Below are 25,010 nucleotides of genomic sequence, written 5' to 3' on the forward strand. Positions count from 1 at the left end.
TATTTTGATCACACACGATGTAGGTCATGTTTATGTCCAGTGTTTAGTCCCAATAACCATGACCAGCATTCGTCAGTAGATGGCGCTGCAGCACTGTCCCGTAGAGCCGTTATGTTGTAACACAAATAAACATGACACAAACTGAACCCTGTTTGTTTGTGATGAACTGCCACATTGAAACTTGACAGATTGATGGTGAAATAATAGCATGTTTTGGAACAACACCTGCTTGTCCCTTTATGTTAAACCACTGAATGAACAGGAGGAAATCCCCTCAACATCCTCAGCTCACGGTTGTGGCTTCTAACCTCAGCTTGTCTTTTGTTTTTATGTAAGTCTTTTTTTTTCTGTCTCCACTGTGAGAACATGTGAACATCTCGGTTGTGACATGAGCCCTGCCGTCTCTCCGGACACTTTAACAGCGCTATGGGGAATTTCTGCTCAACTTCTTCTTAATAAAATGAGACACTGCATCCAGGGAAGTCCCTCTCTTAACTGTGAACGTCCCATACATTATCATTATTTTATCCTTTTATATAGTGCGTTCTTTGTAGCCTTTTTGCTTCCCCCATTGAGATTTGCATGGTGTGTGACAAAAGAGTCTGCAGATTAGATCACGGTTGCGTTTGAGTGTGTTTCCTCGTCTGAATTCCCCTCCACGAGCAGGGCATCACAACACAATGGAAAAAAGAAGAAAAGAAAACATAGCTAATTATTGAGTCGTCGTTGCTCTCACATTGATAGTGCTCACGAGAATTTCCTACTCAGTTGATGTGGTACTTAAAAGGAAAATGTCTGATACCACAAGGAGATAGTTATTATGAGGTCCAATGCCAGTTCTAATACAGATCAAGACTATTCTAACTGTTTCCTTTTGTAGTTTGTTCAGTGCGTTTCATTAGTTTGAGTGTTGATTGTTAGGACGACCTTAATTGATATTTGTAGTTTGAGTATTTAAGTATTTGTACCCCAGAATATTTCCTTAAATACACGAATGTGACAGGAAAGGATGTCCAGATTAAAACTGCTTTATGCAAATGTATTCAGCTGCCCTGAGTCTATATTTTGTGGAACTGCTTTTCCAATTTGCTTTCCAACTTTCGGGTATTTCCCTGCTACCAGCTTTGCACGACATGTTCTTCTTTGCAAAACAGCTCATGAATATGTTGAATATGTTTTGTTTTGAACCATTGGACTGCGTCTCTGGCTTTATGTTTAGGTTTGTCAGGTTTTCTTCCATTGCCCTGTATTTGTCTCCATCCATCTTCCCGTCCACTCTGAGCAGCTTCTCTGTCCCTGCTGCAGAAAGCCAGGCCCACAGCATGATGTTTGACTATGAGGACAGTGTTGTTTTGTCTTTAGGTGCGTCCTCAGAGCACCTTCCTCCACATGTTTGCCTCCTCATGGCGTCTGGCAAACTGCAAACAGGACTTTTTAAGGCTTCCATAAAGGCCAGATCTTTGCAGTGCACATGTTATAGTTGTCCAGTGGAAAGATTTCTTCTGTCAACAAACTTCTGAGGCCTTCACAGAACAGCTTCATTTATATTGAGATTAGATTAAGTCCAGGATGACTGTTTAATCATTAGGTCAACATTCAATCTTTCATCCGAGACAAGAGACTGAATACTTTTACATGCTGTTTTTTTTCTGTATGTTTTTTTTTATTTTATTTCTAGTAATCATGTATAATTTTCCTTCCACTGGTTTATTTTATAAATTAAAATATAAGTTATTTAAGCTTGTGGTTGTGACTGGAAAAAATGTTCATGGAGCTGGATCAACGTAATACAATGATGATTATGAGGACGCAGCTGATCAGTCACAAATGCAGAAATCCTTGAGTCAGAACACATTTTAATATATATACTGGGCATATACTGGCATATTCAGTCTTTCAGGGATAGTCGTGCAATGCAGGTATTACAATAGAGTGAGTTAAATGAATAATGCATCAAATTGTATTGCAACTTTGAAGGTCTAGACATTGACGGTGAACAGGACATTTTTGTGCTCTACAGTTATTGTTACTGTATTTGTTTAATTGGTCGGGACAGTTACGTGTTAATGAGCATACAGAATACACAGGCTGTAAACACTGCGGATTGTTGCCATGGCATCATTTCCATCCGTTGTCCCGCATTCAAACAACAGCAACAGCGATGCTACGCCTCAGTGGGACTTAATAACACCTGTCCCTGTCTCAATAGACAAATATTCACTCTCTCTTTCATACACCTGCATACTTGGACCCTGGAGGCAGGGTGGATAAAGTGTCATGCCCAAGGACACTATGACAGAATGCACTACAGGCTCATCCCTGCGCAGCGTCAGAGATCCCGATGTTGACGTCACAGCCTGACTCACTCCTGGCATAAGTCCAACGCATCGTTTCATTTCTTCTAAATATCTGTATCCTTATTGTCAACTTGAATGTTGTCGCAATTGTATCACTATCGGCACTTAATTGTGTAGTGTGTTGGGATGAAAGGTGAATATCTCTTTGTCTTATATATTAGGGAATACAAGAACAGTAAATTAAAAGTAAAATAGACACAAGGGAAATGTTAAAGAGTCAAAGAAGTGTGTCAAAGAAAGTAAACATAAGTAAGTCTGAAATAATCTCTTGTTTGGACCATGGGGCTTATGCAGTACAACATCAAGTCCATTCAGAAATTCATCTTCACAGGGTTTTATTCCAAGGGCATAAAACAATTGTTGGTAGAGCGGTCAAATCCCCTAAAGTCCCCACACATGACCATTGCCATTGTGTCACTGGGAAAGACACACCACCCGCCTGGCCCCCAGTGTCTGCACACACTGGTGTATGAACGGGAATATGAAGTATTTCCATCATACATAAACCGTTTTGAGGGGTGATAAATGCTCCGTATGTGACCATTTACCAGTGCCCTCCAGTCTACCTGCACTGACCACCTGCTTCCACACAGGCGCCTCAACCTAAACCCCAAAAATGGTGCTAATACATAAACAAATGGAACACAAATCAATTAATACCTCTATAAAATATCAACGCGGCAAACAGTGACGCGACTAAATACTGCAATATAGGATCGAAATATGCAAATTTGCAAAGATTTGATCAGTAAAATAATTTGAAATGAACAAAAAAAAATAATTAAGTGAATCATAATTGATAACTAGTTCCTTTTAAGAGTGTTACTAAACCCTGAGAGAGACCGTGGGACAGTCCCTTTGTCCCCTGTGTGGTCAGTTTAGTACACACAGACACGCACATCATCATCTCCCCTTTAAACACAAGTACAAAAAGTCAACATCAGCGGCGTGGACAGACATCCGGCAAACGCACGGGCCACATTATGTGAACAAATCAGTGCGAACTCACTCCACATCCACCTTGAATTTGTGCCAAAAACTGCTCATTCTTCAGCCGGTGACGTAACCCGGACTGACAGGCGCCTCGGCCAATCAGAGGCAACGTCGCACGGAAGGCCACCGCGTCGTTTTCGAGAAGGGGCGTGTGCTTGTCAGGAAAGGAGCAGCGCGACTGTTTGCGGACTTTACGGCTCTAAAATAAGACAAATACACCGCCGATTTGTCTCTGGATCCGCAAATTCGGCGTCCGACTCACTGAGGAACGAAACGGCTCGACATATCTCTGGAAAGAACGCGAAACTTTGTCTAAATGCGAGATCCAAAAGGGAAGTAAGTTGCCAGAAGCAGCAGCAGCAGCTAAGGTGAGCTAATGTCGATTATTCTTTCTGTTTTGCTTTTGAAAGTGGCTCGATCGGGCTGTTATAATCGTACGGACACATTAACAGTTCAGTTATGATGTATTTATGCTGTTGTCAAGCTTAAATGTGGTGTAGTTTTTTTGTCCTGATGGTTACGACGAGCTAACGCGCTTGACATGACGCGATGGGACGCGCTCGATCTACGCCCAACGGCAGCGCCAGTTTAAGACTTTATTACGGGCCGTAAATGCTTATAATCTACTTCAACTTGTCATAATAGTTGATTATCTAGAAGTTGAGAACGTGACGCGCTTGTTTGCCGTAGTGGCGCAATGATTGTGCGTGAAATGGAAGCGCATTTGAGGCTGACGTGCGACTACGTGACATAATTGAGCCGTCAAGGAGTAATAACGTGTAATAAACGTGTAATTAAAGTGTCGTAATAATCTAATAATAGATTATACACATTTTTTTTACATTCTTCTGTTATTTCTGGAACTGTTTGTGTATACTGTAATTTATTTGTTTGATTTTTATTCATTTTTTTCGTAATAAAGCGATATTTACATGGTATTATCACAATATTCATTTCACGGGTACAATTTCTTTTTGCAATATCGTTATTGCAGTCAACCTGTCAGCGATTATTATTTGATTAGTCAATTTGATTCGTTACATTCAAACTTAAGTATAAATCAGCCAAATGAAGGGTTGAAATTTGGCTTCTTGAATTATTGATGACATATTATTTTACATTTTGATTGATTAATTCCACTGTCTTTTGTTTCATAAAGGTATTTTGATATGTTTTATAGTCCATATAAGGATTGTAATTGTTTTTAGTGTTCGTGCTCGTCACCAGTAGTTGATCGGTGCAGTCCTCGTTGTGGAGAGGCTTAACAGAAATATAGAAATTATACTTTTTCCTTCCTCCTTAAGTCTTTGGTGCACTTCGGTAGCCTAATGCCAAACAACTAAGACACAAAGTACTTTATGAGTTCTGTCTTCATATTGTCTGCACTTATGAGCCTTTAGCGGCTGCTGCGAATACAAAACAACGCATTCAATCAAAGGAGCAATAACTGGGGGTTCGACTCCCGGGCCTTTCTGTGTAGAGTTTGCATGTCTCTCCCCGGCGGCATAGAAGAATGGGTCAAACGCAGAGGACAAATTTCCCTATGGGGACAAACAAGCGTACCTTAACCTTAATGTAACCTAAAGCCCAATATATATATCGGATATTTGAATGTTTTAGCATACACGGTATTGGCCTTACTTCTCTTCTTCTTCTCTGGTGTATTATGGCGGTTGGTATCATAAAGTGTTACGTAATTACCGCCACCTGCTGTAGTTGTACGTCTTCAAAGTCTGTGTTTTACTCTATACCGTTAAAAAACAAAAAAAGAGGGGGAGAGCTAGAGAGAGAGAGGGAAAAAACCCAGAGACTTGAGACGTATTCAACTCATTCACAAGTTTGGCCTCACTTCTCCAGCATGGGCTGCCTAAAGTGCCTGGTGAAACAGGGCTGCGGGTGAGTTTGTGTTGAATTTAAATAAATGCCAGAAGGGCAGAGCGTGTATCGGCAGAGCGTGTATCGGCAGAGCGTGTATCGGCAGAGCGTGTATCGGCAGAGCGTGTATCGGCAGAGCGTGTATCGGCAGAGCGTGTATCGGCAGAGCGTGTATCGGCAGAGCGTGTATCGGCAGAGCGTGTATTGCATGCTACTGCGTTAACACTGTAAGATAAGGTGACTTTATTGTTTGGTTATCTTCTTTGTTCCTTCTCTTCCCTGTCTATTTCGTTTTTTTTTCGATGAGAGCGGCCCGTTTGATTTTCTGTTATTCCTCTGTAAAATAAGGTGACTTTATTGTTGTGGTGACTCCGCCCTGTGCTGGTGACTCCGCCCTCTGCTGGTGACTCCGCCCTCTGCTGGTCTGTTTGGTTATCTTCTTTGTTCCTTCTCTTCCCTGTCTATTTCGGGTTTTTTCGATGAGAGCGGCCCGTTTGATTTTCTGTTATTCCTCTGTAAAATAAGGTGACTTTATTGTTGTGGTGACTCCGCCCTGTGCTGGTGACTCCGCCCTGTGCTGGTGACTCCGCCCTGTGCTGGTCTGTTTGGTTATCTTCTTTGTTCCTTCTCTTCCCTGTCTATTTTGGTTTTTTTCTATGAGAGCGGCCCGTTCGAATAGAGTTCTTACGACCGATAGTTTGTGTGTAGTGCAGTATTCGGATGTAAGTATTGATCTGTGTGTGTGTGTGTTTTCTGTTCACCGTTGTTATGACGCTGCCGTTTTCCATGTGGTGAATTTGGACGTCCAGAAAAGCCATTTCTCCGTCTTTCTCCCCCTCGTGCCTGAATTGAATGTCACCCGCGCTGTCTTATGCGTTGACATGAAAAGGAATATCTCTTTTTATCTTTGTTTGGGAGATTTTATGAGTAGACGATACACTCAATATTCTAATTTTGCATATCTCCAAAACGAATGAGGGATTACACCGACATATCTCCAAAACATTCATTGCATCATTATCAATTTCTTTGATGCCAAGTTACACAATTCCTGCCACATGAATGCTTTTAAACGCCCGCGGCATCTTTTGACTTGCTGCACTTTTATGGATTTGTTTTATGGATTTGTTGATCGCAGATGTAATTCCATTTTAAAACGGTAAATCAATGTCATTCTCCCAAAGAAGTATGGTTTATCAGTTCATCTCTTGTCATCAAACTTAAACAACTTAACTTTGTTGTTGGATTGAGTAAAACAGTAGGCTGATTGTACGTTTTCAGATAATAACAAAGTAGTAATTACTCAACTTGCTGCTGGTTGATCAGACGGTGCACTTCTCTTTTCCTTTGTACAGTCCGTTACGTACATTGGTATTGGTACACTGAGTCTGAGCTAACATTTAAAAAGGATTACATGGACTTAAGGAAGTATTATCCCATATTTTCACATTTAAATACTTTTATCCACATGCCAGAAACGGTTTAATGACTCAGATAAAAATGGCACAAGAAATTTGTACAATTACTATTAAAAAAACAAAAAAAAACAAATCTTGCTCGTTCTCAAGTGGCATTTCTTTAGATTCATTTTGGTTGAATGTTGTAAACATGCCACAGTCATGGGCCTATCACAGTCTAAACAACTAATCTATTAATCAAAAGAATATTTGCTCAATACTGGCACTAAACTGGGACTAAACCCGGAACTAAACCTGGACTAGACCAGCACTAAACCAGAACCAAACCAGGACCAAATTAAGTCTACATCAGAATTAAACTGGGCTCAAACTTGGACCAAACAAGTGTGAACACAGCCCAAGTTGACTGTAGTGGTATTTTCTTTCACACAAGAATTCAGACAAGAACAACATGGTGTACATCGCAACCAAAACATGCAGAATACGTCAGATCCTCCAGCTACAATAATCCTGATCAAACTGAGCTGTAGATGTGGAGATGTTTCCCCGAGCGCCGTGCGACACCAGCTGCTGACAGTTTGCCCCAGCGGCGTCGAAGGATGAGTCAAATTCATGAGTATTAGTTGGGATTATTAAACTTTCCCTTAACACAACAAACTAAGCTTTCACAGTTAACGTTCAATTCAATTCAATTCAATAAAATTTTTTTTGTAACAGCCAAAAACACAACAGCCGTTGTCTTGGAGGGCACCAACAGCAATCCATAATAAAACTGAATGATTAAAATACTTAAAGAACAGGAGGTCGCGACATAGACCAAAGTGACCAGTAAGGATCATGACAGATCAATGATCATCTAGAACAAACATGTTCACGATGACTCATGGTGTTCATGGGTAATCTTTAGATCCCTGATCAATTCATCGTTTTCAAAACGATGATGATGATATTTTAATTTGTAGGTTTAAAGATCATGATGCATTTTGTGAATTGTGCATTTCCATGTAGGGCTTCACCGATATATCGGCCCAGTATCGGTATGGGCCGATATTCACGTCATTGAGTAATATCGGTTTCTGTCCAAAACCACCGATATCGATCGATAATGAAAGAGTTAACTCTGCAGTCACTTCAGAAACGAGGAAGAAAACAACAGTGGACAGAAATGACAAAGTTACAGACTTTTAAAAGCTCTAGAAAAGTTTTAGACAAAACTCATAACTAAATATAAGCGCGACGATAAACACAATGTTCTTTTAAGACTTTATTTGACTAGTTTTCCTCCTAAAAGATCAGTTTAGACATGTTTCCTCCAAATAACTCTAGTGTGAGTTGTTTAGCTTGTGTTAAAGAAGGAGAACAGAGTGAGGAGGAAGAGGCGGAGCCACACGAGGATGACACACGGCTGGAGAGATTCAGAGAAACACTTCAGTCTGAGAAATAATCTAAATAAAACAGGAAATTCACAGAATGGAAAAGTGTGAAGGCTAATTTACTCTAATAAAGAAGCATCATATTTTAGCCTCTATTCTAGCCTGTATGTAAACACAGTGCTTCACACGCCCTATCATATCAAACCTTTTCATTTTTTCTTGTAGCCGATGCGATGTATACAAAATGTATTGCCAGTACTAGAAATTTTAGTTTGTTTAGCTTGTAAAACATTTCTAAAGCTTGCCCAATAACATTATATTGGCCCAAAAGCCCATATCGGTGCACCTCTATTTCCATATTATTCCATTAAAAAGTGAACTGAAGTAATCAAGAAACAATATGAAATTATAGTCCTGATACTGTAAATATTAATGACATATTCATGCAGTAGTACATCATGCACCACTGCATAAATATGTCATTAATTCATTTATGCAGATATCATGACGTGATGCATAATAATACATGAGGTCATGATTATAAAACGTTACCTGTGGATTTACTATTTAAAAAACCCAAGATGATCAGTGATGAGTTGAAATGATTTGATTTTAAAGTTTTATTTGAACACTTTAGTGTGAAGACTGCACTGCTTTCTTATCCAGTTTTGTCGTAAAAGCAGTTTTACAGTTTGTCATATTTTGAAATTATATTTGGAGAAAATAATCAAAATTGTTTGTACATATCAGGTCAAAAATATCGTCAGAGTTTATCACCCACTGTTTCCCCTGGATTCTAGACTACGGTATCAATAATGAGCATGGAAAAGCACAATAAACCATATTAATAATAACCGCACCATGAAAGCTGAAAGCGCAGGTTTTATGGCCGGTCCTCGGCTGCTTTTATCCCTGGTCATGGTTCATCAGGTGAGTAGATATTGAACCGGGCCGAGTTGTGTGATCTCACTGCACTGATGATGATGAGTCACTGTTCTGCAGAAGTGTGACGTTCACTCAGACCGTATGTCCACAGGGAGCCCAGTCGCCACACATACGTGAAGAGTTCCCCCTCACTCTTCCCCAAACATGATCAAGTCTTTTGTTAAGATCAGTTATTATCTTAACACGCAATCAATCAATCAATCAATCAATCAATCAAATAAAACAAATAAAAACAAAAACACTTCACGATGCAAATAATTAAAAAACATGAATAGTCACAATAGTAAACTACAGATAAAATTCCCTCACAGCTAAAAAAAAAGAGACTTTTTCAGCCTAGATTTAAACATTGTTAAAGTAAAGGCCTCTGAACTAATGAGTAATAAATGTGTAGTTATTACGACGAGATGCATTTGTTGCCCCTTTGACCCAATAGGCATTTAATAAGTGTTTGGTGGTTTGAATTGTGTAGGCGTCAGTTGTAATGTCTTGTGGAACCACCTTTAGGAGCTTTCTGTAAACTGTGTGTTTGCTCGGGCTGCAATCGACTAAAGACGCGCCCTGTGCATCAGTTGATCAATTAGAAGATTAGAAGGTAAAGACTTTCAAGTAAAGCTGCATTGTCATAAATGAAGTGAAGGCCGGATAAACTGTCCAGTCTCTCCTAAAACTCACACGCACTAACTCCAGGCTTTCTCCATCCATCTTAAACACAAACATCCACGTAAAAAGCACTTGGTTAGCTTTTATTCGGAGGAAACGCACCCAGACACGGGGAGAAACATGCAAAGTCCACACGCTTCTAAAATAATCAGGATTATCGCAAAAGAAAATTGAATTCTGGGCAAAAGTTTTTAAAAGTGAACAGGCTTTTAGATAGGATTTGAAAACACCCCGTCCAAATCATTTTGTCTGGGTGTACGGGGGCCGACTAGGCGAAAAAAGTAGTAGCTTCGGCATTCTCCGGACCACGGCTCGGCTGCCAATCAGAGCTAAGCACACAAATTTCGTCGACCAATCAGCGCGCAGCATGCAAATTTTCACTTGTAAACAAAACTGTCATGGAGGACTATTGTCAAATACTTCCCGGCCCGATTTAATGAACATATTCCCTTTTTTTTTTTACTCCGTCCAAAATACGGGAAGACGGCCCTCTATCTAAAAGCCCTGACTCACTCCAAGTATTCTCCATCCATCTTAAACACAAACAGCCACATAAAAAGCACTAGGTTAGCTTTTATTCGGAGGAAACGCACCCAGACACGGGGAGAAACATGCAAAATCCACACGCTTCTAAAATGATCAGGATTATCGCAAAAGAAAATTGAATTCTGGGCAAAAGTTTTTCTAAGTGAAGTGAATACATTTTGCCACCTTGTTTTGCTTTGGCACCCGCCCAGACAAGAGATTACACGGACATGACTGCACGTTGTTGTTGTTTTTTGTCCTCACCTTGGGATTACCTTGTGATTCAAAGCGCAGACGCAGCCGCAAGTTATTTTTTGCACAGTCTAATTCCAAACAGGGGTCACTTTTGTCACAGGCTTTTAAAAAAAAAAATGCTGCGTTGACAGAATAAAACGTTGACTGCCGGTGTTGCTGTGTCGTCAGTGTCTGAATGCCAAATCTGCGGGCCATGGAGTTGAGTCGGCAACTGTGCGGGAAGATGCGGAGGTCCAAGCGATCGCAGACTGCCTCTCCGCCCGACGCTCCGCCCGGCCTCCACATCCACCTGTACACGGCGGAGCCCCTCTACTACAAGGGCAACTGCTACACCGCCGAGGAGCTGTGCGTCGAGGCGGCCAGGAAGTGCAGTAAGTCGGGATTACTGTGTGTTTATTCTCTGTTACAGAAGTGTACATCTATGAAAAAAAAAATAAAAAATTAATACATATTGGCAAAAATAATCGTACGTGTGGGGAATATTCTGATAATGATAAATGTGCAATCTATTAGAAATGAGCTATCTCTTTGTAAAGGTAAAGTATCACACAAAAGTTAATGTTAACTAATGTTGTATTATATGTTGTATTTTATCATTGTAATCATTATCTGGACCAGGGGTGCTCACACTTTTTGCGAGTTACTTATAAAATTACCAAGTCCAAATGATCTACCTACTGCAAAAATCCCAAACATATTTTTTTATAACTATTTTGAGAATAATTTTTACAATGTCTGTTGATGTACTTGCATAGCCACATGAGCCCATACTGCACAACACAATTAACTATGTACAGTCTTTTTGTCATTACCTGACTTCACTCTGATGACTTGCACTAAATGGAATCAGCCCGGGATGCATAGTCCGGACAGTAGCTGCTGACAGCCAGCCTCAGGCACACTTCCAAATGATTATCAGTCGTGGTGGAACGGTCCTTAATGATCTTCATGTGTGAAAAGGTCGACTCTTGTGCCCCGTGGTCGAGTGGTTAAGGCACAGCACACGTATGCCAGGCTCCAAGTGCAGCCGACAAATCACAAATCCCGACTCCAACATTTGCTGCATGTCTTCCCTTCTCTCTCATCCCCATTTCACACTCTCCTCTTCTGTCTAATAAAGCCTACAGGCCAAAACATCTTAAAAAAAAGAAGAAAAGGCCGACTCACGTAAATAAGAGGAGCCGATTAATGCAGTTACGGAGGTGGCACATGCGCAGTGACCTAAGTGTCAGAAAAAGTCAGATGTCAAGTGGGATGGATGATTTTTTTAAATGTAATTTGATCTACCCACAGTACTTTTTGAGATTGACGTATTGCGCACCCCTGATCTGGACTATACAGACTCTAAAACGCATAACACCTTAAATATGCTTTATTTGTACATATTTCTATCCAAGAGCCATCAGTCAGCATATTTCAAAATGTTATTATGTATTTAAAAAGTATCAATCAATCAAATTTATTTATAGAGCACAATTCGTACAAAGCGCAATTCAAAGTGCTTTACAATGTTAAGACACATTTAAAAAAGTAAAATAAAAACACAATGTAGTTTATAAGAATAATAAGTAGAAGTTCCAGCCTTAGATTTGAACTTAAACCTACTTATGCAGAAATAAATATAACTTTATTCTCTTGTTTAAAGATTTCACTGCTGTTACTGCAACTTTATGCAAATGTGTACTTGCCAATTGTGAAAATTGTTGCTCACAGAGTGTTTTTAACATCGATGCTTTGTGTTTCCAACAGCGATTTCTCCCTTATGCTTCAACCTGTTTTCCCTGTACAATGAAGAAAGCGGCCTGTGGTATCCCCCCAACCACGAGTTCAAGATCACGGACGACACCAGCCTCAAGTTGAACTATCGTATGAGGTAATATGGGCTTGATTGTTCTGAAAATTGTTAATAATAATGTTAGCTACTATAAGGAAGGTATGCAAGAAAAAAAAGTACATTCGTTTGATGTGTTAATCCATTTACAACAGCCAGATGTTTGGGTCAGTTTGGAAAGATTGAACTCCAAAGGCCGCCACACACTGTATACTGCGAGTCACGGCTCTTAAAACGAGTTTCATCTGCTGATTACTGTCTAAAAGAGCGACATAACGCGGAAAGGAAAGGCCAGAGGAAAAGCGGTGATTTGACAGGTTTTAGAGACAGGAGTTTTCCGGCGCTGAGAGAAGACGAGAGGAGCTCTGCCTGCCTCGGCTGCAGCTCTTCTCACTCTAGACTTTTACGGCGCTCCTTCTTTTCTCTCTGCAGAAGAATCAAAAGCATGTGTTTACTGATTCTGCGCCGCATCCTAATTCGACAAATTCCAATTGTGGCGCTGTGTGCGCACCTGGCGTGCGCGCGCACGCCTGGTGCTCGCGCATGCCTGGTGTGTGCACGCCTGGAGCGAGCGCACGCCTGGAGCGAGCGCACGCCTGGAGCGAGCGCACGCCTGGAGCGAGCGCACGCCTGGAGCGAGCGCACGCCTGGAGCGAGCGCACGCCTGGAGCGAGCGCACGCCTGGAGCGAGTGCACGCCTGGTGCGCGCGTGCCTGGCACGCTCGTAGAACATAATAGAAACTCACAATCTGGAGTTTAGGGCGTGTTCACACCAAAGTTCACACAAAAACTCCCTGTGGCCTTGGACCACTGTGAGCAACATCAGACACACTGTGGCCACACACCCCAAAACATGAGATCAAAGATATTTACATGGCTTATTCAAATAATTATAGCAGATTCTGTCAGATTCCAGTGTTCTCGCTGGGCTGAGGGTTGAGGATGGCGGTGGGACACCAAAAAATGTCCCTCGATATAGAAAGCCAATATGATCACACTCCGCCACTTAGGAGCGGCGTATTGCGGTGCTCGGTGCCCACTCTGCGCCCACTCGGCGCTCGGTGCCCACTGTGCAGCAGGCGCCACGGGCGAACAACACCACGGTGCCCGCGCCGCCCGCGGCACCCGAACGCGCAAGTGAGCGCAGCAGCACCCTAATGCCCGCGGCCCGCGCACGGTTATCTTAATACCTGGTATTATCTTTTGAGCATGGCGGGTGCCAACGGCAGTATGGCGGGTGCCTACGGCAGCATGGCGGGTGCAGCATGGCGGGTGCCTACGGCAGCATGGCGGGTGCAGCATGGCGGGTGCCTACGGCAGCATGGCGGGTGCAGCATGGCGGGTGCCTACGGCAGCATGGCGGGTGCAGCATGGCGGGTGCCTACGGCAGCATGGCGGGTGCCTACGGCAGCATGGCGGGTGCCTACGGCAGCATGGCGGGCCGCCATTCCAAAAGCCCTCAGCGAGAACACTGGATTCTTTAATTAAGTGCTTGAGGCCACTTACAAGGAAAAAGACATAAATCTTGTTTTTGAACTGTGCAGTAGGTTGAACTGGCTGGTTTAGCTCTTTTGTTGCCTGAGCAGCCATTCCCAACACGTTTTGACAGACTACTTTACAAAGCCTTGAGGGTCTGGGATCCAACCCAGTCGCTCCAATTATCCAAATCCAAAGGGTGTAATTGACAGGCGGATTAACCAATCAGATAAACGCATTGTCCGTTGTGTCTAAACAAACATGGCGGATTACGAGGAAAGACTAAAAATAACACAGACTGAGAAACGTCGCCGACTTCTGCTGAGTCAACACGCGTCGCACTAAACTAAACAAATATTAAAATTATTTGAGAGACGTCTTCTGCATTTGAACATAATGTGGGAGGGACTGGCTGGTCAGACTCACATAGTCTGATGATAGAATTATGAATTGAATTTTTAGCAGGTACTTCTGAAAGCAGGGGGTCTGGGGGCCCTTCCCAAGGAAAATATCAACTAAATATCTGTAATTTCCAATAATCTAGGGTATTTTGTGATATTAAATGTAGAGACTTGTTAGTTCTTCAGCTGCTTGTGACCTGAAATAGAAATGGGATGTTAATGGGATGCAGAACGTTTTTATAGATTCCAAACTGTTTCTAGAGCCTTTGACTTTGCGCTGTACGGTCTTAATGATCAGTGCAGTGTGCAGCTTAGACGGAGCACTGGCTCACACATGTTTGGTCCCAGTTTAAGCCCACTATAATTATGATGTAGACTTGATTTGGTCCTGTTTAGTCCGAGTTTAGCCCTGTCTTTAGTCCTAATTTGAATGTGATGTTAGAACAGATGTGAACTCACCTTCAGCCTGAATTGAAATATGTATAAACAAAGACCAACCGCCACATGTTGCAAAATAGCACTAAACACCCCAACCATCATGATACTTATCACTTATAAATCTAAACATTTATAAACTCAGTGCATGTTTTCTTATCTGTGCTTTTCTGTCGACAGGTTTTACTTTAAAAACTGGCACGGCACCACAGAGGCCGAGTCCCCCGTGTGGAGACACTGCATTAGTAAACTCAGAGGCAGCCTGAGCCCACAGAAGACTCCAGAAGGAACTCCTCTGCTGGACGCCGCCTCTTTGGATTATCTGTTTGCCCAGGTTTGTGCTCACATGAGTCACAAAGTGGCGCCAGTATATGCTTTGTTGATTCTTATCTAGATAAAATGATATAATATCAGTTGTAGCATGTTTCCTCTCCTCACTTCAGATACTCAATGTTTGTCTTTGTGTCTTTGTTGTGCAGGGCCAGCATGATTTCCACACAGGTTTCATCCCCCTGAGAGCGTCTCACTCAGAAACAGAGCAGCATGAAATAGAGAACGAGTGCTTGGGCATGGCGGTTCTGGCCATTACTCATTACTCTCTGACCACAGGAATCCCACTCACGACAATTTCACAAGAAATGAGGTAAGAAAGTGCCCACGCCCGGTCTCCTAATGACCCATCCCTGACCAACTGCCTCTGTCCTGCGCCTTTTCAGATTAGAAAAGAAAACGTACTTCAGCTTTTTGTGCTCGAGTAGAAGTTAAGAAGGAGCTCCAGTTGAAATCAGTGAATATTTTCATAACCGACAGAAAATATTGACGAAAAAAGTAGTACTCGATGTGGGTAATGGCACACTAGATCGCAATTATTGATTACATTGAATACAGAAAAGATCAATAAACTTAATAATTTTTCATTAGTTGTAACCCTATTTGTTACACAGCAATGTCAAGTACGAGAATAAATGATGAATGAAAACATAAGGAAAACGTTTGGGGATAAGACTTTAGGATCAGTGATAATAAATCTTGTCATTCATTTTGTAGTTATTATTATTTAAGTTCTTTTATTAGACGACAATCATGATTAATGGCACTACTTTCTGACGTTGCTGAAAATAAAATTGACGGGTTAGTCTTTAAACTTAGTGCCAGTTCCCGTGTCATGCAGATAGAGTTAACAATTTGCTCCGTAAACCAGAACGACAAATCCGCTATCCAAATGGCAAAAAACCCGGCCCGTCTCCAGCTCAATTCGTAAACGACAAATCATTTCCTGTGTCTCTCCACGCCAGCTACAAGTGCTTCATTCCCGAGTCGCTGAACCGCAACATAAAGCAGCGCAACATTTTGACGCGCATGCGGATCAACAACGTGTTCAAGAAGTTCCTGAGCGAGTTCAACCAGCGCACGGTGAAGGACAGCCACATCGCGCCCTACGACCTGAAGATAAAGTACCTGGCCACGCTGGAGGGCCTCACCACGGGGCTGGGCACGGAGCTGCTGGAGCCGAAGTCCGTGTGCATAAAGCAAGAAGGAGAGCTGTGCAACGGGCTGTACCACGGTAAGAAGGAACAGCGGGAAGTGGAGCTCGTAATAGATGTGCAGAGTGAGGGTCGCGATAATTGTCTGTGAGAGCAATAATAAGCTCCTCAGACAGAAGTGGGACGTGTATGGAAACTTCTATGATATTATTTGAGGTGGGAAATGTATGGAAATGTATATAATATTGTGAATGTGGGTTTGAATATTTGCTAAATCAGGGGTGTCCTAACTTATGTCACAGCGGGCCACGTTTTGAAACGTATACGTTGCAGAGGGCTACAAACAACCCGACAATGTTTCAATGAACCTCCACATCTTTAATAAGACTTGAAACATTAATATTAGTTTTGTATAACATCAAAATGCTTGAATTTTTGTTGTTGTTTTGACCCAAAAAAGTTGGTCTGAGGGCCGCATTTGGCCCCCAGGCCGTAGGTTGGACATGTCCGCGCTAAATTTACAAAATTATTTTGTATATGTATTGGTTATAAATATAAATGAAAAAGGTATGTTATATCGGTGGGGTGGATGATATAGACAAAAATGTTTATTTCTATTTTATTTTTTTGGACTGTACCGATAACGATATTCAAACGACTCCAACGAATGCGTTTAAACATGCCTTTATAGGTATTAATTATGTGTAATTACAACGGAAACTTGTCACGCTCTCACTTCAGATGAACAACACGCTGCACATGTTAATGCTGTAAAAGTTATTGCATTTTCCTGGTTTAATTTCCTGTAACTTCGTCCACATCTGATGTAAAAGCACCTGACAAAAGCTGGACTCACCGGTTTGTTTTAGTCATATTTGTTCACACTTTCACATCTGTGCAGAGTCCATAATTGTTTACTGTCATTCTTCCCCGTCTCGTAATACTTTCTTAGCTGACTGTTTCGGCTGATGGTGCGGTTGTTATTGTTGCCGCGGTTGTTAGATAACCGGTTCAGTCACACCCACTTTCAGTTCAAACAATTGAGGAAGTGAAAATAGACTGAGCGTGTTGACATCTCTCTCTCATGCATTGTGAAAATAAAATCATTAAAATGACTCAAAGGTGCGCACAATTTGAAGAACACTTATAGAATCAAATTTATGCCACTGACGCATAAACCCGAAAGCAAGATTAGCCAAAAGAAAATATTCAAAATGTGCAATACTGAATTGAATTGTATTAAAACATGAGCTGCAATAATTAAACCGCAGAATTAAACACTTTTTAGTGGTTAATTTGTATCTGTAGTTGGGGAGATTAACTAATAATCGCGACTAGAAGCAAAATGATGTAATTTCTATTCAATCCAAATAGGGCTGCCAAATTTATGTGGCAGTTTATATCACAAAAACTTTACGTTTGCATTTAGAAAGTTTGATGTCATAAAACTGGTCAAGTATCAATGGAACATGCATTAGAATGAAAGAAAATTAAGGATTTCGCTTTCATTTTTGTCATGTTCCAATAATCGTGAATAATTATTAAATTCTCACAATAATTTAAGTAACCGTATTTTCCGGACTATAAGTCGCACCGGAGTATAAGTCACACCAGCCAAAAAATGCATAATGGAGAATAAAAAATATATATATAAGTTGCACTGGAGTATGAAATGCGGTTGCAAGTGTGAAAATAACAAATAATATCACATATAAGTCACTCCCGAATATAAGTATTTAAGTATAAGTAGCACCCCGGCCAAAACTATGGAAAAAGGTGCGATTTATAGTCCAGAAAATACGGTATTTATTCAACTTTATTCAGTCTACTGCTCAAATCTTACGGTAAAACAGGAAAATAACCTACGATAAATATGAAACCCTCAATAATGATAACAGAACGATCATTTAAGTCGATATAGTCATTATTGTGCTTCTATAAGGATTGCGTATAATATTTTGTTGTCCGTTTGTTGTCTTCAAGGTTACTACAATGAGAAATACGACCAAACGCCCACTCATACGTTAGAAACGAGCAACAACATCCAGGTTTTGGTCACCGGCACCGCTGGGATTTCCTGGAGGAAGAAACCCGCGCCCGTGAGTCCGACCGACGTGAACTGTGCGGCGCTGTTTTCTTTTCCCGCCGTTTGGTGTGACTTACCGCTGTGCACGTTCTTAAATCGCAGAGCCACACCGGAGCCAAAGAGAAGGGGAAATCGAAGAAGAGCAAGCACGACGGCAAGCGCAAGGCCGAGCAGAAGAGCGAGGACGGCGGCTGGGAGGAGTTCTGCGATTTCTCCGAGATCACGCACATGGTCATCAAGGAGTCCACGGTCACCATCAAGAAACAGGACAACAAGACGATGGTGAGGGGGGAAGACCGAGGGTTCTCTTCATAAATCGCATCAGACGACATATACAGTGGTCTGAACTAGAGATGGACAGAAACGAGAGAATCCAGAGAACGCGATGGTCAATAAGCTCTGCCGATATTGTTTGGCCGATATGTGGGGCTGATTTTGATGATTTCCCCCAAACTTTATAATTTGGAAATGACTACTTACTCCTTTACAAAATTTGTTTTAACTACAACATGGAAGTAAGAGCAGTGCAGTCACTAAAGTGTTCAAATAAAGCGTAATGCATATTCTTTAGGCAGCAATTTGGCCAAAATAAAACTTTGGGTTCTGTTCGGTCAATATACGGCACTAAAAAGTGCAATAAATTGGTCTATCTCTACCTGGATATGTTGATGTTTGCAAAGAAAACTCAGGGATGGCTATATTAATGCTAAAATTTCATTCATTCATTTTATTTATACAGGGAAAATCCAATGAGAAAAGTTCTCTTTTACATGGGTCCCTGTTAAAACACAAGACAAACTGTCCTGAGGTGTAACGAACTTGATAAATAATCTGGCAACTTGCCAAAAAGAGCCTTATAAACAAACACAAGGCAGTGCTGTTCTCTTCATGCAATATCAATGAGTTTGTTTACTTTTTATTTTTGTGTCATTCCCAGTTCATCCTCAGTGGATCAGATTAACCTTTTTTTTTCCTCTACAAATTCATGAGTAAAAATAGAAAAAAACAGGCTAAAAGATTAGTCTGTATGTCCCAGATAAACACTTTTTGTCATTATTTAACTAAAGTGAGAAATTCATTTTCAGATCTTGACTCGGCTCTTTGCGAGTTTATGCAAAAGCAACATATATAAAAAATCAACAATGTACACACTGACGACATCTACACGAGGAAAATATAACCCTGCACTTCCTTACAAGAATAACTGGACTAAACTCTTACACACTCTTGATATACTGTGTAATCGAATATACTCCTGTCGTGATGTGTAGGAGCTTCAAATGGAGTCCCGCGCCGAGGCCAAGTCCTTCGCCGCGCTGGTGGACGGATACTTCAGACTCACCGTGGACGCTCATCACTTCCTGTGCAAAGAGGTGGCCCCGTCCTCAGTGGTGCACGACATCGACAACGGTTGCCACGGACCCATCTGGTAACGCTGAATGCTTCTCTGTTTTCTCGAAATACCGTATTTTCTGGACTATAAGTTGCACCTTTTCTCATAGTTTTGGCCGGGGTGCGACTTATACTTACATTTATACATATATACATATACTCCGGAGAGACTTATATGTGATATTATTGTGTGTTATGTTATTTTCACACTTGCAACCGCTTGTCATACTCCAGTGCGACTTATATTCGTGTTTCTCTGTGGCAAACGCTCATCGATTACGTTTGCTTCCGTATTGACATGGTACGTAAAGGTCTCGACATGCTGCCTGTGATTATCCATCTGTTACTCACTGTTACTCACTCAATGTCATTTTTATTAGACTTGGCTAATTCCCTGTATGAATGGAGCAGGAAGTGAAGCTCTGCGTGTTTACTGTCGTTAAAAGAGCTTATACTTTTACTTTTGTACTTTCCACTACTGGTAAAATAACCTTAAACATTTAATTTATTTATTTTTAATATAAATAGATGCATTTACTAAATAAATTACAATTGGTTCAGGATCAGATTTAGACATTTTGCTTGTAAGAAACCACTTCAGTTTGATTAAATCTATGTATAGCACGGACCACACCATTTCACACTTAAAAACGTACAAATTAATCAAACCCACACGAGATAAATAATCATCATTTTAACAATTCGTGTTTTTATAGCCTTTTTTCTCATGCAGGAAATTATTTGATGGTGGCATACGGTGAGATCCTTACTGTGAGAAAACCATGAAAAATGTTATTATTTTGTTATATGTTTTTTTTCTTTATTATGCATTTTTTGGCTGGTGCGACTTACACTCCAGTGCGACTTATAGTCCAGAAAATACGGTAAACGCTCCTGATTTTGTTGGCGTTTTCATTGTTAAATCTGTCTCTTTTTATTGTTCTCTGCAGCACGGAATACGCCGTCCATAAGCTCCGTCAAGAGGGCAACGAAGAGGGCGCCTACATCCTCCGCTGGAGCTGCACCGAATATCACAACATCATCATTACGGTGGTGTGCAACGAGGTAACGAGTTTTTCATTCAGCTGGAAAAAAACATTGGCTGAAGTAACTGTATGAAACATCGGCCTGGAATATTTTGAGTTTGGATAGTGAAAATATTGTTTATTGAAGTAAATTTGGTAGTCTCTTGTGATAAAATGTAGTGTAAAGTCATGGGCGAGGAGCAGTGCGCTAAACTGCTCTGCAAAGTGTTGCACGACAAGAAAAAACACTGGGATCGGTGTGTTTGTTTTGTATTAATTACTCTACAAGCAAAGGTCGTCATAACGAGAAAAAAATTACCAATGCCTTCTTGAGCGCTTAAAAATGCACTGTAGCTGTTCTGTTCTGTTCTCTTTGCCTGGAATGAACGATTATTATAGCAGTCGACTAGTCAAACGATTATTTCTGTTGTACATTGATCATTTTCAAAGGTATTTTTAGTTAAGAATAAATTGTATTATCAAAGGGATTATTTATGTTTATTTTATAATGTATAATGTATATAATCTTTGTTACAAAAAGGTAATTTCCTATGTGGTTTGGAGTCTGTATAGTCCAGATAACGATTACAATGATAAAATACCACTATATGTCAATTCATTGTTGCAGCCTTGTGGAGAGTTCACTCGCAAATACAATTTCATTATATTTTTAACAAAAAAACACAAACAATATCACCCGTAATCAAAAAAAAAAGAAAAAAAAAAAAGAAGTTAGATGTTGAGTGCGACACTGTGGAACATTCCAGGTAAAGCGATCAGGCCATCATCTCTTTGGAGACGCGCTGTGGGGCCCTCATGTGGGTGGAGGGTCCCAGTGTGTTTGGGGCGTTAATCATGTGAGGTTGTTTCCACTGCGGAAAAGTTCTTTAAAAAAAAAAAAAAAAGTGACGCGAGTTGACACTTTCCCCCCCCCCCGAGATATTCAATTAAAACTTATCAAACGTTTTGTCCTTTTCAGTTTAAGGAGGGCCGCCCCGTGTGCCTGTATAAAAACTTCCAGATCGAGAAGCTTTGCCCCGACGGGTTCCGTTTGTCAGGCACAACCACCGAGTGCCCCACACTCAAGGAGCTGCTGGAACATCTGGAGGGACAGAGTCTAAGAACAGACAACCTGCACTTCCAGCTGACGCGCTGCTGCCCCCCACAGCCCCGAGGTGGGTGGGCACAAACACAAACACACAAACACTCGTCTTTGTTCGCGTTGTCTTTGTGTTGCCGTGCGCTGTTGCAATCAGGTGTAGTGTACTTCCTGGAGTTAGGCAAATGTGTTGAGTCATAGATCATGATTGATGTTTGTTTGTTTGTTTGGATGTGCACGACACCAGTCAAAGCTGTAATTATGTCATTATCTCACTTTTATTCAGCGATGTAAAGGAATCCATGATACGAATACGCACCCATACTTTTTCGTCACAATAGTGGGGGAAGAAGTTGTCATTTATGATCTGGTGTGAACTTTTGGTCCCACAGTCGAGCTAGTTTGAGTCATTAAAGTGCACTTAAAAGCACAAATCGTTTTAAAAGTCCTTGCTTCCAGATCGCTTCTTTACAAAACTCACAAGCATTTGAACCGTGGATGTGTTAATTCATCAAATATTTAGACGCGTGTCGGATGTTTTGGGCTCGTTATGTTGAGGTCAGACTGAACACTGAGGTCAACTACAGGCACTAAGAAATGGATAATAATGGTTAATTATGTTTAACAGGAATCTTAACGTGGCACTCTCCATCACAGACTCGCTGTCATCGTTCGGTCGGCTCAATTAAGGATTTCAGATTTGAGTCTTTTATTACTGTGAGAGGAAACAACACAATTTAACAATTATTCATGATCGTTGACACCGCGGCTCACAATTCCTCTAGTACAGTTGTTCTCAAACCTTTTTTCACTTGCGACCCAACCTACATCTCTCGCCCTTTTTTTTTTTTTTTTACATATATATATTTTTTAAGTAGATTATAGGCTTGTATATGATTGAGAATATGCTTTTTATCTGTACGTTTAACCCGTAATGCTGTTAATGAGGCAAGAGTGAGACCCATCACCGTCATACAAAAGACTTACAACATTACCAGATAATAAGTATGTGTTTTATACTGCGTTTACTGTGTTTTATACTGCGTTTACTGTGTTTTATACTACTATACTGTGTTTTATACTGCGTTTACTGTGTTTTATACTGCGTTTACTGTGTTTTATACTGCGTATACTGTGTTTTATACTGTGTTAACTGTGTTTTATACTGCGTTTACTGTGTTTTATACTGCGTTTACTGTGTTTTATACTACTATACTGTGTTTTATACTGCGTTTACTGTGTTTTATACTGCGTTTACTGTGTTTTATACTGCGTATACTGTGTTTTATACTGTGTTAACTGTGTTTTATACTGCGTTTACTGTGTTTTATACTGCGTTTACTGTGTTTTATATTGTGTTAACTGTGTTTTATACTACTATACTGTGTTTTGTTTCCTGTATGTGGAAGTACCAAAGCTCTAGTTTGTTACCGTCTTCATGATATCAAACTTTCTAAATGATAAAGTCAAGCGTTAATAATACAGTATAATAATGTAAAGTAAGTTATTATGAACACTGTCGGTGTAATCCCTCATTCGTCCAGGCGTGTTCCATAGTAGAAAAAGCTTCAGTTGTAGTCATCTGGACTCAGTTTGAAAAAATAGACGTTTCGACTCTCATCCAAGAGTCATTGTCAATAAAAGAATTTAGATCGAGAACTCCGATATTAATACTGTTCTGTGGTAAGACCCGCCCATTGGGAGGAGCCTTCCTGAAGTAGAAAGAGTTGTTTGTTTCAACAGAAACTCCCCCCTTGTATCTACCGAGCTAGCCTATTCAGAATCTTAATGGGCTATTAGAATCCTCTTTGTCTTTGTGAGACCCTGGCTCAACCACCCTGAGTATCTGATTAGCATCTACATGTCCTGGTCCTGGTCCTCTACCTTTCCAGGGGTTCAGTATTCCATTATAGATACCAGGAAGATGAAACCTAAGCCCTCCATTTCTGTTTAAAGAAGGTCTTTCTTTTTTAACAAAAATAGCTTCCTTGACTCCTCTTTCAAACCATATTTTCTCCCTGCTTAAAACCTTCACCTCACCGTCTTCAAACGAGTGATTAGAGGCTTCAAGATGGAGATGCACGGCACTCTGAGGTCCTGAACTAGTATTTCTTCTGTGCTGATAAAGCCTCTTGTGTAGAGGCTGTTTCGTCTCACCTATGTACCGTTCTTTACAACTTTCTTCACTGCATTGGATCGAATAAACTACATTGCTCTGTTTTTGAGTCGGCAACTTGTCCTTAGGGTGAACCAGTTTTTGTCTTAAAGTGTTTCCTGGTTTAAAATAAACAGGGACTTCGTGTTGTCTAAAAATTTTTCCGACAGGCCAGACACATAGGGGATAGAAACACCCTTCCTTCTCTGTTCAGTTTCCCTTTTGTCCTGCTTCTTGGTTCTCTTCACTCTGTTGAGAGCCCAAGCGGGGTAACCACAGGCTGAGAGGGCATTTCGGACATGTTTTTCCTCTTTCTTCTTGCCTTTTTATTGACAATGACTCTTGGATGAGAGTCGAAACGTCTATTTTTTCAAACTGAGTCCAGATGACTACAACTGAAGCTTTTTCTACTATTATTATGAACACTGCCTTTTACATTCAGGTACAAGGTTTCTAAAATGGTCCTCATTCTTTTTATTAGTTCGTACTATTCGACGTCAATTCAATTCCGAACGGTAAAAGGATAAAACGGTAAAAGGATAAAACGGTAAAAGGATAAAACAGTAAAAGGATAAAACGGTAAAAGGATCGTCTTAAGATTGTTTCTCTTGGGTAAAATGATTACATGACGAGGGGCCTTGTAATCCCTCATGTGTCCAGGAGTGGTCTTTGGTAGAGAAGTTTCAAAGGTGCTCACAAGTCATTCTTCTTCTTTTATTGATTCTTTTGTTTGTTTCGCTAATTAAAGACAGAATAGGTCAATCCAATCCAACTTTGTTTGTACAGCACATTTTACAAACACAAAGTCTCCAAAGTGCTGCACAGAGTCCCAAACAAGCACATAAATAAATACAAACAGACCAAATAAATAAATACAAATAAACCAAAGAAGCACAAGTAAAATAGGTAAAAAAAATAAATAAATACATACAAACCAAATAAATAAATACAAACAAACCAAAGAAGCACTAGTAATGTAAAACAAATTAAATAAATAAACATAAAAAAATACATACAAACCAAATAAAAATGAATTAAAAACATAAAATACATATAAAATCGAATTAAAACAAATTAAAAACAACATGAAATATATAGAATCAAATAAAAACTAATTAAAAACAACATAAAATATATCAAATCTAATAAAAATGTATTTAAAAACTACATATAAACAATGAGTCTGTGAAGCGCTTTAAAAACAAACAAGAACATTTTCAAA

The 25,010-nt window shown here is 40.5% G+C and overlaps 1 protein-coding gene across 1 annotated transcript in view; it reads left to right on the forward strand.

Annotated features, from left to right (window-relative positions):
• The first annotated feature begins 3,561 nt into the window (after window positions 1-3,561).
• jak1 (Janus kinase 1) overlaps window positions 3,562-25,010 on the forward strand; it is a 46,518-nt gene continuing 25,069 nt past the window's right edge. The window contains exons 1-11 of the mRNA XM_072437848.1: window positions 3,562-3,718; window positions 10,573-10,775; window positions 12,154-12,277; window positions 14,728-14,881; window positions 15,027-15,190; window positions 15,843-16,111; window positions 18,015-18,130; window positions 18,220-18,399; window positions 19,389-19,546; window positions 20,460-20,574; window positions 21,514-21,709. Coding sequence (XP_072293949.1) covers window positions 10,580-10,775; window positions 12,154-12,277; window positions 14,728-14,881; window positions 15,027-15,190; window positions 15,843-16,111; window positions 18,015-18,130; window positions 18,220-18,399; window positions 19,389-19,546; window positions 20,460-20,574; window positions 21,514-21,709 — 1,672 coding nt within the window. The 5' untranslated portion in view covers window positions 3,562-3,718; window positions 10,573-10,579. The remainder of the gene's footprint in view (window positions 3,719-10,572; window positions 10,776-12,153; window positions 12,278-14,727; window positions 14,882-15,026; window positions 15,191-15,842; window positions 16,112-18,014; window positions 18,131-18,219; window positions 18,400-19,388; window positions 19,547-20,459; window positions 20,575-21,513; window positions 21,710-25,010) is intronic.

The sequence above is a fragment of the Eucyclogobius newberryi genome, unplaced genomic scaffold (assembly GCF_026437365.1).
Source record: "Eucyclogobius newberryi isolate DKJ021-1_F unplaced genomic scaffold, fEucNew1.0.hap1 SCAF_9, whole genome shotgun sequence".
In the NCBI taxonomy this organism is placed as follows: domain Eukaryota; kingdom Metazoa; phylum Chordata; class Actinopteri; order Gobiiformes; family Gobiidae; genus Eucyclogobius; species Eucyclogobius newberryi.